Here is a 16,974-nt window from a genome sequence, read left to right on the forward strand (position 1 = left end):
AGCCGAGCAGGACCGGGACCAATGTCCTCGCGGGGGTGCTTGCTAGTGCTGTTGGGGAAGGTTTAAACTAGAGTGGCAGGGGGATGGGAACCTTAGCGGGGAGTCAGAAGGGAGTAAAGTTGAGAGCAGCAAGAGAGGGGAAGACCCAGGGGAAATTTACAATACAAATAGTACAAACAGTTGCTCAAGAACAAGTGAAAGGGAAAAGCGTAGAGCAGCAGAAAGTGTACTTTAGACACTACAGATAAAGTGAAAACTAGAAGGCGTAAGGCGATTATCCCAGCATCAAAGCTGAAGGTCAGGCTAGGGTGTGTGGCCCAACTAAGAGTTCTATATTCAAATGCACGGAGTATAAAGAATAAATTAAATGAACTACAGGTTCAAATTCAAATTGGAGGGTATGACATGATAGCTATTACTGAGACATGGCTGCAGGATGGTCAGGATTGGGAACTAAATATACCAGGTTATAAGGTCTACAGGAGAGATAGGGAAAATGGAAGAGGGGGTGGAGTAGCCTTAGTGATTAGAGATGAAATCAATTCAATGATAAAGGAGGATATAACGAGAGGTAAGCAGCCAACAGAGACCTTATGGGTTGAATTGAGAAATAGGAAAGGATCTAAGACTGTAGTGGGAGTTGTGAATAGGACCCCTGGCAGCAGCTCTGAAGTGCTAGATTGAATAAATGCAGAGATTAGACAAGCGTGTAAGAAAGGCATAGTGATCTTAATGGGGGACTTTAACCTTCACATAGATTGGGGAAAGCAGACTAGCAACTGTCAGAAAGGTAGTGAATTTCTTGAGTGCGTCTGGGATAGTTTTCTACAGCAGTAGAGGCAACAAGGGGGCAAGCCATACTAGATTTAGTAATGAGTAATGAACCAGATTTAGTTAACAGCTTAACTGTGCGTGAACATCTATCCAATAGCGATCATAACATGATCGAGTTCAATGTAGTGTTTGAAAGGGAAAAAAGTGAGTCAGCTGCTAAGATTCTAGACTTGGGTAAGGCCGACTTCAATGGGATGAGACAGAGACTGTCCACAGTAAACTGGGCAAATCTGTTAATGGGTAAAACGACTGATGATCAGTGGGAAATGTTTAAAGAAACATTTAACGAGATACAGAACGGGTTTATACCCCGGAGGGGCAAGAACTCTACTTGCCAAAAAAAAGCCATGGACAACTAAAGAGGTAAGGGACAGTATAAGACATAAGGAAAGGGCATACAAAAAGGCAAAAAATGGCACAGATCCTGGTGAATGGGAAAGATACAAAGATCAACAAAGGGTCACAAAACAGATAGTAAGAGCTATGAAAAGAAACTTGCAAGGGATATCAAAACCAATAACTATAAAGAACCTTTATAGTAATATTAGGAAAAAGAGGGTGGTCAGGAGCAGTGTTGTCCCCTTAAAAACTGAAAGTGGGGATATTGTCATTGACAATGGGGAAATGGCGGAATAATTACTTTGTGTCAGTATTTACAGTAGAAAAAGAGGATAGCATGCCGGAAATCCCAAGAAAACTAATATTGAATCGGGGACAGGGACTCGATAAAATTAACATAAGTAAAGCAACAGTAATGAAGAAAATAATAGCATTAAAGAGTGACAAATCCCCAGGACCAGATGGTTTCCATCCCAAGGTTTTAAAGGAAGTAGGTGAGCACATTGCAGATGCCCTAACTATAATCTTTCAAAGTTCTCTAGATTCAGGAACTGTCCCTCTAGATTGGAAAATTGCACATGTCACTCCGCTTTTTACGAAAAAAGAGAGGGAAACCGGGGAATTATAGACCAGTTAGCCTATCATCTGTTGTGGGGAAATTGCTGGAGTCTATAATTAAGGATAGGGTGACTGAACACCTCGAGAATTTTCAGTTAATCAGGGAGAGCCAGCATGGATTTGTGAAAGGTAGGTCGTGCCTGACAAACCTGATTGAATTTTTTGAAGAGGTGACTAAAGTAGTGGACAGGGCAATGTCAATGGATGTTATTTATATGGACTTCCAGAAGACATTTGATAAGGTCCCACATAAGAGACTGTTAGCTAAGTTAGAAGCCCATGGAATCGAGGGAAAAGTATGGACTTGGTTAGGAAATTGGCTGAGCGAAAGGCAACAGAGAGTAGGGATAATGGGTAGGTACTCACATTGGCAGGATGTGACTAGTGGAGTCCCGCAGGGATCTGTCTTGGGCCTCAATTATTCACAATAATTATTAAGGACTTAGATGAAGGCATAGAAAGTCTCATATCTAAGTTTGCCGATGACACAAAGATTGGTGGCATTGTAAGCAGTGTAGATGAAAACATAAAATTACAAAGCGATATTGATAGATTAGGTGAATGGGCAAAACTGTGGCAAATGGAATTCAATGTAGACAAATGTGAGGTCATCCACTTTGGATCAAAAAAGGATTGAACAGGGTACTTTCTAAATGGTAAAAAGTTAAAAACAGTGGATGTCCAAAGGCACTTAGGGGTTCAGGTACATAGATCATTGAAGTGTCATGAACAGGTGCAGAAAATAATCAAGAAGGCTAATGGAATGCTGGCCTTTATATCTGGAGGACTGGAGTACAAGGGGGCAGAAATTATGCTGCAGCTATACAAAACCCTGGTTAGACCGCACCTGGAGTACTGTGAGCAGTTCTGGGCACCGCACCTTCGGAAGGACATATTGGCCTTGGAGGGAGTGCAGCGTAGGTTTACTAGAATGATACCTGGACTTCAAGGGTTAAGTTACCAAGAGAGATTACACAAATTGGGGTTGTATTCTCTGGAGTTTAGAAGGTTAAGGGGTGATCTGATCGAAGTTTATAAAATATTAAAGGGAACGGATAGGGTGGAGAGAGAGAAACTATTTCCGCTGGTTGGGGATTTTAGGAGTAGGGGGCACAGTCTAAAAATTAGAGCCAGACCTTTCAGGAGTGAGATTAGAAAACATTTCTACACACAAAGGGTGGTAGAAGTTTGGAACTCTCTTCCGCAAACGGCAATTGATACTAGCTCAATTGCTAAATTTAAATGTGAAATAGATAGCTTTTTGGCAACCAAAGGTATTAAGGGATATGGGCCAAAGGCAGGTATATGGAGCTAGATCACAGATCAGCTATGATCTTATCAAATGGCAGAGCAGGCACGAGGGGCTGAATGGCCTACTCCTGTTCCTATGTTCCTACTTGGAGACTGGTAAGTAGAGAGAGCAGTGGAAGAAGTAGGAAACAAGAAGGGAGGAAATATGGCAAAATGCAGATCTGGGAAGAAATAGACATCTACCATTGATAACAGAAATTGAAAAAGAAGCCCGAATAAAATCACGAAAAAGGATAAAAAACACTTTTTGTCCTTCAGCAACTGAGGGACAAGTTACCCCAAAGAAGAGGAGACTGGCATTGTTCTAGATGTGGGAAAAAAACCCGTCTGCAAAAACTGTGGCTAACTTCTGCAAAACTGCTGGTATGTTTTTCCATTCCATACATATGTGAAACAACTAATGTTTGACATTTCAGCTGATGCACTAAACAATCTTTATGTTAAAAAAAGTCACTTAAAAAAACTGTCTCGTTCATACTCTCTCACCTGCTTATATCTGCCACCTGGCAAGGAACCAGGCATCACAAGGGTAATTAGCTGTTATGCGATGCTGTCTTTCAGCTCATCCTTGGTTATAATTGGGGTTGAGTTTCTCACCATAGAGTATTAAGATGGAAGCTGATTAGCTTAAACAAAACCTTGATGAAGAGTCCTAATAGTTTCAAATGCAGGCAGTTGGAGGGGTTCCCTGTCCAAGTAGTTCACTACTTGAATAAGAAATTGAAAAAATACCTTCAATATAAAGCATATAAAATCATCAAAGTATAATTGATGAGCAATAACCAACTATAAGTTTACAGTTACAATTTGGTGCAATATGTATCTTTTTGAGTATTTTTGTGTTTGTTCATAATTTTTTCCAAATTTTAAAATTTTTTTGCGCTCGTCAGATGAGGTTGATAGTGTTGGGGATTGGAACATTTTCTACTTTGTCCATCCAATGTCAGCATCAAGCACTGCCAGATCATGGTTAAATACGGAATAAAGTTCCCTCCACTCTGTCTCAGCTCTAACCTTAGAAGAGAACCCTTACTGCTCCAGTGCTTTTTCATTTCCTGCACTAACCACCCTGTTACTATTTGGGTGAGACTTTTTGCCATTATGCTTAATTAGAGGCAGTTTTATGTTGTGGGCCTGTGCTGAGTAGGAACTGGATTGAGACAGCACAGACCCATTTTACACAGGACCCTTACAGCCAGAGGGATCTATATCCTGACAGGATGGGACTGTAGAAAGTCCCCACCCTACATCACACCTCTCCACACCACACCTCCCCACGTTGGAACAGTGTAAGAGGTCAAGGACAGAGAGGTCAGAGTGAGAGTGGGATGGAGAATTATAATGGCAAACGACCGGAAGCTCAGGGTCACGCTTGCGGACTGAGCGGAGGTGTTCAGCAAAGTGATCACCCGATCTACGTTTGGTCTCCCAGTGTAGAGGTGACTGCATTGTGAATAGCGAATACAGTATACTAAGTTGAAAGAACAAATCGCTGTTTCACCTGGAAGGAGTGTTTGGGGCCCTGGATGGTGGGAACGGAGGAGGTGAAAGTGGAGTGTCTCACTATTCCAAAGAAGCTCAACGCTCGGGGAAGCTTGGCGAACAGCACTTCATCTTTCTATTAGGCACTTTACAACCTTCCATCCTCAACATTGAGTTCAACAATTTCAGATCATAACCACTGCTCCCATTTTCTCAGACAGCAGGTGCTGGTAATGGTTCTGCTGTTGCCACCTACACCTCGTCTGGTCCCATCATTTGTTTCTTAATTGTCCCATTACCACCCCCCTTTTGCCTTGCACCATCAGCCCTTTTGTCATTTAATCACTTCTTCCCTCCTCCTTATCACAAACATTCCCAATTGTTCTTTCCTTCCAGCCCCTTTTCCCTGGCTCTGTACTTAATTAAAAACTGTTAAATCTCTAACTTCTTCCAGTTCCGTGAAAGGCCGTTGACCTGAAACATTAACTCTGTTTCTTTCTCCACTGATGCTGCCTGACCTGCTGAGTATATCCAGCATTTTCTGTTTTAATTTCAGATTTCCAGCATTTACAGTATTTTGCTTTTAATTTACAGTTGCACTGATGCTGCTTTCGTGACGCCCTGTGGAAGTAGTGGCCGGGCTCATCTCTCCATTACTGTGAAAATCTTTGCTCTTGTGATCCTGTGGTAATGAAGATCCCAGCAGTGATTCTGCCCAAATGTTCAGCTTGCTTGCATTAGAGACGGGATGAGGTCGGCCCTACAGTCCAGCAAATAGAGGAAGGAGTGATCAGGTCAGCAGCATTTTTAAAACTCACTCTGACTCTACCAAGAAACAAATCGCTTCTATCATTATTCCCTAATGTAAATAAATTATTCCTTTCACTAGTTTTTTATTTTGTAAACCATTGAAGTTGCACCCATACAAAGTTTCCTTGCATGCCAACTGATCAGTTACAAAAATCTTCAGGAATCCGAGGATGTGTGCGTCTGCAATTATTTTTAATTAAACGCTGATGAATCCTTCATGTCGCTGCCAGGTCACCTGAGCTGTTTTGGTTCAGTCTAAGTGGCAGCGTTAATCCAGCAAATTGGACATCGCCATTGATGTTATAGGGGTGGCGGAGCTATGAAAATGGAATTCTCACTGTTCTGGTGAGCTTCACAGCACAGAGGGTCCCAGGAAATTTTGGCGCATGTAAGTAATGGCCTGAGTCACTCACGCCATAGTTTCCTGGAAATAGTGACCTGCACTGTCGATGTGTCACTACTATGACACGTTTTCAGCAAATTCCAACTCATTATGTCTAGTAATGTGGAAAACTTACCAAAAACACCAGCAAGCCATTCCCCTTCCCCGCACCCCCATCCAAGAAAACCATATTGCATATCACAGGACATATAAGCCTAGAAATTATCACATGAATGCTTAACACGTGCACATCAAATTTCTCTGTGCACTATTTTAGTTGAGATATTAAAAACCAGATAGATAACTCCTCCGTAAAATAGCAGAGTAATTTTATACAATCTCCAGGCATTAAGTATGTACTGTAGCATGGACTTTGCACAGTGTCCAATGTGACAGCATTTCAGTGGTTGTTTGTAATTGGAATTGCTTGTTCCCTGCCATCCCAGGAACTGAGTTTTCCTGCAAACTCTGCAAGGAGGCAATGATAGCAGGTGGGTTGCAACAAGCCTCAAAAATATAACCTCAAAGTTATGAACACTCATGGGCACCATTTTGTGTCATGAGAACCAACTTACAGTAATCTTGGTACTTGCTGTAGTATAACATTTCAACGACAAGTCAGGACCTGTACTGCATCTGAAAAGTAGGTTCTGCAGAAATAGTTTTTAAAGTTTACTCTATCCTTTTTGTATTACACATACCCTGACTTACGACCATTTCAGACTTACACACCCTTCCAGTTCCAAGGAAAGTGAGGTTCTACAGTAGAAGTAAGAAAAAAATACTGAAAATCTAAAAAATTGAAAGAGACAAGAATAGTTAACGTTTCAGATGAGACCATTCATCAGAAGTTCTAACTGGAGCAGCTCTTTGAAGAAACCATTGCTTTGAAGACAGGATGTTGGCATGTTGCCAGTTCTGAATCAGCTGCATTGTTCTTCATATTAATTCCATAATTGCACAGAAATGCTGCTACATTACTTTCCCATTGGCTCTTAATGCAGCATAATATTTCAACATCTGCTGAGTAACAAATATTAACACCCTGTGCTATGAAGCTTCTTTTGAAAATAACGTAAAGGATTCTTATCAGTATAAACGTGCTGTCCTTATTTTTTTTTTAAAAACAGCTATACAGTCAGCATGAGCCTGTGTGGGAAAATCCCATGCCCTCTGACCATTCAGTAAGAGATTCAATCCAGGAATGTGAAGGAATCTGCCACTTTGTTCTGAGGGCAGTTAAAGAGCAAGTGACCCTATCCCCATTTCTTTGCAAAAATCAAGGAATTCACTTTAACATTCTTTTGTTTTGTTTTTTGTAGATGTATTTTTGTGGATTTTATTCAAATAGGTGACACCATCATTGTCAACTAGCTTGAGGGAGTTACTGAGCACCACAAGGAAACTGATTTCTTTTTCCAATTTTCTTTTCTCCTCTCCGGAAGCCACTGACTTTTGCTGGGTTTTAGTTCATGGTGGCAGCCGCTTTCCAATGCTCCACTAAGTGGCTGTTCTTCATGCATGATCCTGGACAAGGAGTGTCGATTGGCTATTCAACTGTGATAGTGGTGGATTCAGGGCATCAAAGCCATGTCCATTCCTGATGTCCACACATGCACACTGGATGGTGATCAGGGGTGGGGACTCTGGTTGACCTTTCCCTTCATTAGCCCAGAGGTTTCTGTGTCCAATTGTATCGCCCTTACTGCTCCTTTGGGTGAGATCTGTTAACTCGGGGACATTATGACACCAGGCTCTGCATTCACCCAGGGAAGCAATGGAGTAATTATTAATAAAGGCTACTAATGGTATGACAGATACTAAGCTAAGATCATAATTACTTATAATGGGCTTGTATAGAATAATGAAGGCCCAGGAGTGTGTCCAAAGGACTTAATTGACTGGTTTAGATGTCACAGACAGGGACAATGGTTTCTTCAAAGAGCTGCTCCAGATAGAACTTCTGATGAATAGTCTCATCTGAAACATTAACTATTCTTGTCTCTTTCAGGTGCTGACTGAAAGGCTGAGTATTTTCAACATTCTCTGTTTTAGATTTTCAGTGTTTTTTTCTTACTTCTACTGTAGAACCTCACACAACCTTCCAGTTCCAAGGAAAGTCAGTGAAATGGCCATGTCAGGGTACGTGTAACACAAAAAGGATAGAGTGAATTTTAAAAACTATTTCTGCAGAACCTACTTTTCAGATGCAGTACAGGTCCTGACTTGTCGTTGAAATGTTATACTACAGCAAGTACCAAGATTACTGTAAGTTGGTTCTCATGACACAAAATGGTGCCTATGAGTGCTCATAATTTTGAGGTTATATTTTTAATAAGCAGAGCTTATGCTGGTTTGTGATCAGAACCGTGAGACTCAATTACAACCTTTAACTCACTGCCGAGTAATTGTTGCATATTCTATAATGGGCTTACTTTTGTCCCGAGCAGACTGTGGAAAACATTGTGGTATACTGTACCAAGACTCCCGAAAAGCCTTTGGCAAAGTTCCAAATGAAAGGCTGCTAAGTACGCCAAGGGGGGCGGGGATGGGGGTACACAAGGTTAAACTGAAACTGGCTGAGGGGTAGGAAGAAGTGGGTGTTTCTTAGGGGAGTTATGTTGGGGTGGGGTAAGTACTGAGCGCAGCGCCCCAGGAACTGGTCGTCAAATCCTTAGTGTTTTGAATTTATATTAATGACTTGATTCAGAAACTCAGTGCAAATTAGTCAAATTGGCAGACAATACCATCCCAGAGGGGAGCAGCCAAGGCTCTAGAATGAGCTCGATAAAAACCTGTAAAGGAATAGTTTGGTGTCAGATGAAATTCAATACAGGCAAGTGTAAAGTATTACACATTGGGAAAAAATGTAAATACTTTGTGATTGGTGGTGAAATAACTACGGGTGAAGTTGAAAGAGATCTAGGCATTTAATAAATTGGGTGCTTTATGTATCCGGCCATTGTGAAACAGCAATCGGATAAAAATGCTGAATATATTACTAGGTAAGTGGACTTCAAGTTGGAGGTTGCCATCTTGAAACTGTACAGTGCTCAGGACAGACCACACCTTGAGTACTGTCTCCAATCTAGTCACTAAGAAGCAAAAGAAACATTCAGGCCCCAGTAGTAGTGCAGAGAACCATGAGACTGTCCTTAGCATCAAAGGGCTAAGTTATAAGGAAAGTGTGGATAAACTTAGGCTCCCCAACCTTGAAAAGCGGCGACTGAGGGGATCGCGTGGCACTAAATGAGATAATATACGGTATGGACAAAGTACCCGCAGAACACTACTTCTTCACATGAGGAGTGATCAACACATGGAATGGGCCTCTGGGTAGGATAGTGGAGGCATAAAACCTTGTAATCATTTAAGAGACAAATGAATGTTGTGATCAGTGGCCTGTGGGTTTTTTTTCTCGATAGATGAGGCAAATGGTGTTTGTGTATTTATTTTGTGATCAGCAGCAGTTTACCAGTTTCTGTAATGTGTGGTATGTATTTCAGGGGGAACAGACACCAGGGAGCGATTACAAGGCAGTAACCTAATCAAGGGGTCAAATGATGTCATAAACCACAAGCATGAGGCTTGAGCAGTTTATAACTGTCATCTAAACCTTGAGATGAAATTACAGCCTGGGAATTGCTCAGAGTACCTCTTTTTTAGCAAATATACTGTGAGCTGCCCCAGTGACTTAGTGTGTAAATGCATCAAGTGGTACAGGACTGAGCCATTCAGACTGCAAAAATCCCAGATCCAATTGCTGGTCCGTACTGAGTTAGTTGATCTCAGCTGGAGTGGAATGAAGGCTGCTACAATTAGCCTCAGCAACTCTGGTTGGGCAAAGCGGAAAAAAACTCAAATAGGGTTGAATATATAAAATATGTAGATTTTAAATGTAAAACTGTTTAGCTGTTAAAGAAGCAAAGATATAATTCCATAAGCACAAATTCCTCATACATACAGTTTCAAACAGTGATACTAATGCTTTAATTCCTGATTCAGTGATTGCAAGAAACAGAAAATAATACTGCAAGAAATCAGCTTCAACACATCATAAAACAAATTGAAATTGTCATGAATCAAAAACACTTCACATCAGCAAAAAAGAGCCTGATGGTTCATGCACAAAGCAATTTATTACACAATTACTGCCTACATTATGATTGCACCCCATATTCACTCTGTACATAAATCAACAGCATAACTCAGCCCTTACAAAGAGCGCTCTCTGTGCTTCCTGTCGAGTCACATAACTCTGGGCAACCCTCGATTCAAAATGATGCACAAGATTTCAATGTTCCCATACAAGAATCTGGTAAGTGGCACCCAGGTGGAGGGATGTAATGCACCCCAGTTGCTTGGACCCCGGTAATTTGGATCCTGTTGTAAAACATGTTACATCAGTTTTCTATCATCCAAACCTGATGCAGGTGCACTCTACAACCTGTTGCATGAAGTGCTTTTTTAATTTACGCCTTTTTATCCTATTTTAATGTATATTCCCATCCCACACTTTAGTCCTTCCTGTAGCACATTCCATTCCCTGAGCTTGGAGAGCAGGCAGGCCGGCAAATTGCTTCAGGCCTCCGCTAATGCCATTTGGATCCAACTGCCAGAAGGTGAGTGACAGTGGCCCAGTATGGTTCTTATCCCTCCTTAACGGGAAGTACGTGACAGTCAAAATTGGAAATTTGCCATGCGAGGAACTGTAGGTTCAGACCTGCATCCAACAACTGTGTGGTATAAGTTACTGAAGCACTGATGGCCTATGTCACTGGGCCCCACCATGAAATGCACTGTTACCTAAAAGTCCAAGCCCTCTTATCCTAAAAGAGCTGGAGGCAAAATTCTGATTGTAAAGTTCAAACGTTTCATTCCCAGAAATATCAAATATACTGTACAAAATAATTAACCTGAAACATCCATTAAAATAATGAATAATTAAGACATAGATCACAGGTTAATCAAGTGCTTTAAAAAAACAACTAGCCCTTGTTGAAGAACCTGAGCGGCAGTGTAAGGAAGACATTAGGCAAATCAAATAGGTCTCTCCACCTCATAAAATTCACACTATTACAAGATATAATATGGCTACACACAAGATAATAGATTGTGATTGCAGTGTAACATTTAATACATGTTGGGCGAGTTTAGGTACCGGAGTCACACTTACTTACTGTAACCCAGTGCACTCCACTGATTGCAAAAGCAACAAGTGAATGACTCAACACCACAACTGATTCAGCAGTTTTTCAGCTGCGACCTGCTGAAGTGTACTTATATATAATCAAATAAATATCCATCTTTGTGTTGTTCAAACAAGCACTCTGTGACAGGGTCCCATTTAATTATTTTGCATCGATCCCTTCATTGTAAAAATAATTTTAAAAATCCGTCTTCTTTCCCAGAATAAATTCACACTTTAAATAAATTACTTAATACTGCATGTGCAATTCCTAAAGCTCTGGAACCTTCGACAGTAAATGAATCAAACACTTATTTCAATTTTTTTTGAGGCACAGGCATGAATGATTTATAGGACAAAGTGTCTCAAATGGTTGGAAGAAAATATCACTGTACAACTCCCCTGGCATAATACACTTTTGTAAAGTGCTAGGCCAGTAGTATTTTCTAGAGTGGTCCACAAAGTGAATTAATAATGGAGCCTCCCGAGTTCCAGCTGTAGATTCTGGACAACTTACACCCTGTACGGGAAATGTGAAACTGAAACCCAAGTAAATATTGTGTCACTGTTCAAAAGACTGCAGGGGCCCAGGCAAGGATGCTATTTCATAGCATCAATTGATCTTTAAACCGACACCGCCTGTCACTAAGAAGTTACAATTACAAAAAATAAATTGCCCTTTTTACTCTTGACAAACTTTTGATGGTCATTAGCTCATGGACAATGCGGAGGAGTGTCTAATGGGGAGTGGAAGAGTAACTTGTATGCACCGTGTGAGTAGCAGCTAATTAATGTGTCAACTGTAATGAGGTGAAATAGTAATTTTCTTAAAAATCTTCTAAAAATGCAGTTGATTCTTAACAAGTAGCAAACAGAAATGTGCAGCATAACAAGTGGTCAAATCGGCTGATCTCTCTGCAGTTAAGTGATCCTTAGAACACTACACTGGACTAACCTCCAAAGCCAAAGGAAAATGTGCAGGATTGTCAATAGTTAGCTGAATGCCCGAGGTCTTAGTCTGCATTACTGAAGCAGCAGGACAGTCTCCTCCCAGCATCCCAGAATATTCTATTTGGAGGTTTAAATGTAACCGCTGGTGTCTTAATGGTTAATGAATGGTGTTGACTGGAGATTGAGACGAGCTGTGAATTAAGCTAAACTCATCAAATTAGAAACAGACTCAGACTCATTAAACTTTCCCAGATTTCATCAAATTAGAATCTTTCAGTACCTTGGGTTTAACTGTTTCTTTGCTGGCAGTGTGTGTGAGGAATATCTGAACTTTATATGAAAATGAAATAAGGCTTGTTTCCTCATTTCTCGCTACAGTCTCAAGGACAGTTTCCTTAGAACAATCAAGCTTGATGCACCCACCTTCCCAAAATTATGGCTCTCATTACAAGCAACATTTCTTACACATAACAGGAATTTAGTCACAAATAAAAAAACCATGGGGCGGGTGGTGAGGGAAGAAGCTGTGTAAGCTAAGTAGAAGCTGTCACTTGCCTGTAAGTATCCATCACAAGTGACTGTATTTCAAATTGCTCTATAAATTAGCGATTCTGATCCTGCTGCTTTTATAATCCCAAAATCAAATCTAATTAGCTGCAATTAAGTTGACACAAAGATTCACCATGTGACTGGCATAGGAAATAAATGGCTTTTGCTTCAGTATGATGGACACGTTCAGTTACAGAGTTGTTCCATAAAGGTGTTTGGCTCCCGGTCCGGGAACGCCTCGATTTTAAAATTCTCATCCTTATTTTCAAATCCCTCCATGGCCTCGCCCCTCCCTATATCTGTAACCTCCTCCAGCCCTACAACCCTCCGAGATCTCTGCGCTCCTCTGATTCTTGCATCTTGCGCATCCTCGATTTTAATTGCTCCACATTGGCGGTCGTGCCTTCAGCTGCCTAGGCCCTATGCTCTGGAATTCCCTCCCTAAACCTCTCTGCCTTGCTCCTCCTTTAAGTTGCTCCTTAAAACCTACCTCTTTAACCAAGCTTTTGATCACCTGTCCTAATATCTACTTATGTAGCTCGGTGTCAAATTTTGTTTGAAAATCGCTCCTATGAAGCGCCTTGGGATGTTTTACTACATTAACGGTGCTATATAAATGCAAGTAGTTGCTGTTGTTGTTGTTTAATATTGTGCAAATCCCTTGCTAGCACCCCTGGATTCCCCGAGCATGGGTCTCACACAGCCGGCTGCAGGGCAAATGTCAAACTGCCTAAACTCATTCAGACTGACTGCCAGCAAGGCTCACTTTTAGTTCTCAGGCCACCTGAGCCAGAATTAGTGGGTGTTTTTCACACTGCGAGACAGTTCGCACCTTCCTTCACACCAGGGACGATTCCACAGTCAGAAACATTAAGCTGCAAATACGATCTTTGAGTAATTGCATGTGTGCAATTGCTTTTAGGTTGAATGCTGTGAATCCACGCTGCAATGTGAAGAGGACCGACTCCTAGCAAAGGCAGCCTCACAACATCGCAGACAAGTGTGAAGTAGGAGAAAGGCTTTGAAGGGGTTAGTTGCTGTATTAGGAATAGGCTCACCTGTAGTAAATTTGTGCTGTAGCACCTGCACCGAGGAACTTTAACATTGTGGGTTTTTTTTGGTGGTGGTTAGCTTCACATTAAAGGTAAGATATTCTTTTGGGACTGCCACTGATCATATCAATGAATAGGTCTTCATCTTAAATCTACTAACGCATCTCATGAGACCAGCTAACCAGCTGATTATGTGCATTTAAAATGACAACAGGAAATTCCTTGACAGCCAGCAACAGTACAAGTTGCTGCTTAATATGGTGAATGAGTATGAGGTTAAACCCTTCCAACTCATGGTGTGAATGAAACATACTGTGGTGTGGGCTGCCATTGCACAGTAAGCACAAGTAGACAGTCAATTGCATTTTGAGCAAAAAAAAAGCAAGGGTGTTGTTTAGCAACTTCTGAACACAGTGGTCAAAGGAGGCAGAGTTTTCATTTCCTGTTTCCACTGCAGACTACTTCCCTTTCTGTTGTCCAGGGGCCATTGTAATTTGCCAATTATTACTCATTAAGTACTTTATATATATATTTTAAGCCCTTTCCCAGTAAGCACACATCAAGACTAGGCGTGGTTCAGGCCAGAAGCAGCGTAATGCAGTGTTTCCCCTGCACTGCCCCAATGACGGTAAATTTTGACACATCCCCCATGTGTGATAATTAGTAGTTGATATCTTGTGTGGCAATTCTATGGGATGTGACAGGCTTCTTAAACTTGCTATTTATCCTCAATATTAAAACTCAGAGGAGAACCCCCAACTGCATCAGTGTGTCATTTCCATTTGTCAGATTCAATTCTCTTTGTCACTCTGAATGAGACTGTTAAATTATTGCCAGCTTTGGCTGCATTCAAACCCAGAGACTCTGGGTAAAAAGGCAGTGTTCTAGAGCATTCTTCAACGTCAACATTAAATATTCTCATAAATATAAATTCCACTGGTGTCATAATGTTAACCTGGTGAGTGCTTTGAGGGGCAGTATAGGGATAGGTGCATAGTTTCCCTACACAATAAATATAACTTTCTAAACAATCGTATATTTTCATGGCATTGTAAGCACTGTGTGAAGACAGAGTTCCCAAATCACATATATGCACTGGATAAATATTGTCCAGCAATCCCTGATACCGGAGAAGTGTTCGATTAACTAACTGATCAGACTTTCAGGAAGCAAAGAACTAAGCATAAATTTTCATCCCGACAGTTTGATGGTACGTTCAGAGTGATGTACCAACAATGTATTTTTTCTATGACTAAATCGTGTGTAATATCATGTTCTTGTAAAATAAACCACATAAGACTGAAGATTTGTCAAAGTGAAAGTCATGCTCAAAGTATTACATTATGTTCTCAGGGTGGGGAAAAAATAAAATGAGGAACAAAATATTGACTAATGTATGTTGTAAAGAAAAGATGAATGAAATATACAGTAAATACTAGTCATAGTTAAGGCACTAAAGAGGTGAACAAAAGGTTGTGCAGTGTGGTGTACACATTTAAATAATGATCAGAACAGATGGACGTATTACAGTAGAAAATGCTTTGTTTCGTGAAGGTGATAATGTGGGGAATAAGTACCTAGAAAATGATTTTAAAAATAATGAACAATTCCTGAGGTTCATGAACAAATCGATCAAGTTATGTCGGAGAATTCTCTGAGTCAACTACCAGTGTTTTGCCCTGAGGTGATATTAAATAAGGTTGCGTAATCAAGCACAAAGGTCCATGATATCACTCTCAAAGATCCAGTGCGGGGAGGAGGGAATAGAATTCTGATTGTAGTCCTTGGAAAAACAGTAATACTGTAATGAGCATGATATTTGAGGGCAGTCACACAGATCTATCTCAGCTCCTTCCTGAGGACAGTCAGGCTATTCTGGAATGATGCCACTGCAGCTGCTGGGAAAGAATTATGTGCTCTTCCTGGCCTAGTTTGCTCTGAATACTACTCAGTGCAAGATGCTGGCTCCACAAATGTCTCATGATATGCTTCAGGATAATTGCTGTGAATGGCAAAACTCTGCCCTATGCTAGTGGGAACTGGCAGGGGTTGTGGGGGGGGGGGGGGGGTGGGTGTAAGAAAGTGGTACGCAATTCAACTGGAAATACAAGCCACAGTGATAACAGAAGTTCACGAGCATCGTGACCCTTTGGCGAGAAAAAAATGGCTAAATGAGCTCGGATTGATTGTTCCCCGATATTTTGTAGCTGAATACTGCTCAATGTGTCAGCGAGTTGAATCTTTGGGAAGGAAAACGCAAGATATACTTAAAGTGACCCAAGTGATTGATTTCAAAGCTCTCTCGGTATGACAGTGAATGGCACTGTGGGACTGCTGGCTTCCAGCTCTAAGGCAGTAAGAAAATATTCCACAGCATCTTCATTTTTCCCTTGGCCTTGCAGCACTTCCCCCAAACTGTTCCAGGCCTCATGGGACGTGGAATGAGCCTGAACAGCGTCTCTCAGAACCTTCTCTGCTAAGCTACTCCGGCCTATTTTGTTGAGCGTCCTTCCCTATAATAGAACAAAACACAAAGATCAGTGCACCATGTAGAGAATTAACACAGATTATGATGCAAAGCACAAGGATATGAAAAGCATAGATTTAGAAAATAAAAAACTTGCATTTATGGAGCATCTTTCATGTCCTCAGGACATTTCAAAGCACTGCACAGCCAATGAATTACTTTTGAAGTGTATGTATATGTAGGCAAACAGGACAGCTAATTTGTGCACATAAGGTTCCGCAAACAGCAAGATGATAAATGACCAGTTGATCTGCTTTTGTTGATGGAGTAATGTTAGCCATGACACCAGCAGAACTTCCTGCTCTTCCTCGAAAAATTGCCATGGGATCTTTTACATCTACCTGAACAGGCAGGCAAGCAGTGGGTACTGCAAAGCAATCAGGAGCAAGAACTCTGGCTTCCTAGCTCAGATACGTCCAGTTCAACTCTATTCCCAAAACCGGTGCTCCTGGTTAAGATTGGCTAATGCAGCACAGTACCACGGATTGAAAATGGGACTTAACAGCTCTATAAGGCTCAGTACCTTTTCCAGCGGAGCCATTGGAAATTAAAGGTAGGAGATAAAAAATGTCAGTGCATACTGAATCTTATTTTAATTTGCATTTTAAATAATTTCACAGGCAAATGTAGGGAATACAAGATCACTTCATGAAAAAAAAATGACTGTGGCTATTTCGTTCTGAATCATTTGGACAAAGTAACACAAACACACAAAGTGTTAATTGTTAATTCTGTGATCATGTCCTCTAGTTCTGTGATCAAGGTTCACATTAAATAGCTCACTTGCATCTAGCTTATCCAAAATGTTAGAAATCTGAATTATTTTGACCTCCTTTTCTCCAGTCTATTATACCCCAGTACATACTACAAGTAACTCTCAAGGATAATTTCATCACATGTCTAGTCAAAACTTTTTGTAAATAATGACATT

The 16,974-nt window shown here is 41.0% G+C and overlaps 1 protein-coding gene across 3 annotated transcripts in view; it reads right to left on the reverse strand.

Moving 5' to 3' along the window:
- LOC137324463 (tetratricopeptide repeat protein 7A-like) overlaps positions 1 to 16,974 on the reverse strand; it is a 249,376-nt gene that overhangs the window by 17,406 nt on the left and 214,996 nt on the right. For 2 of the 3 annotated variants that reach the window (XM_067988768.1, XM_067988767.1), the window contains one exon: positions 9,743 to 16,029. The exons of the other annotated variant lie outside the window; for it this stretch is intronic. In XM_067988768.1, the coding sequence (XP_067844869.1) occupies positions 15,808 to 16,029 (222 nt within the window). In that variant the 3' untranslated portion in view covers positions 9,743 to 15,807. Of the gene's footprint in view, positions 1 to 9,742; positions 16,030 to 16,974 lie in introns of those variants that run through there. 3 annotated transcript variants of the gene reach the window in all.

Source organism: Heptranchias perlo, chromosome 8 (genome assembly GCF_035084215.1).
Source record: "Heptranchias perlo isolate sHepPer1 chromosome 8, sHepPer1.hap1, whole genome shotgun sequence".
NCBI lineage: Eukaryota > Metazoa > Chordata > Chondrichthyes > Hexanchiformes > Hexanchidae > Heptranchias > Heptranchias perlo.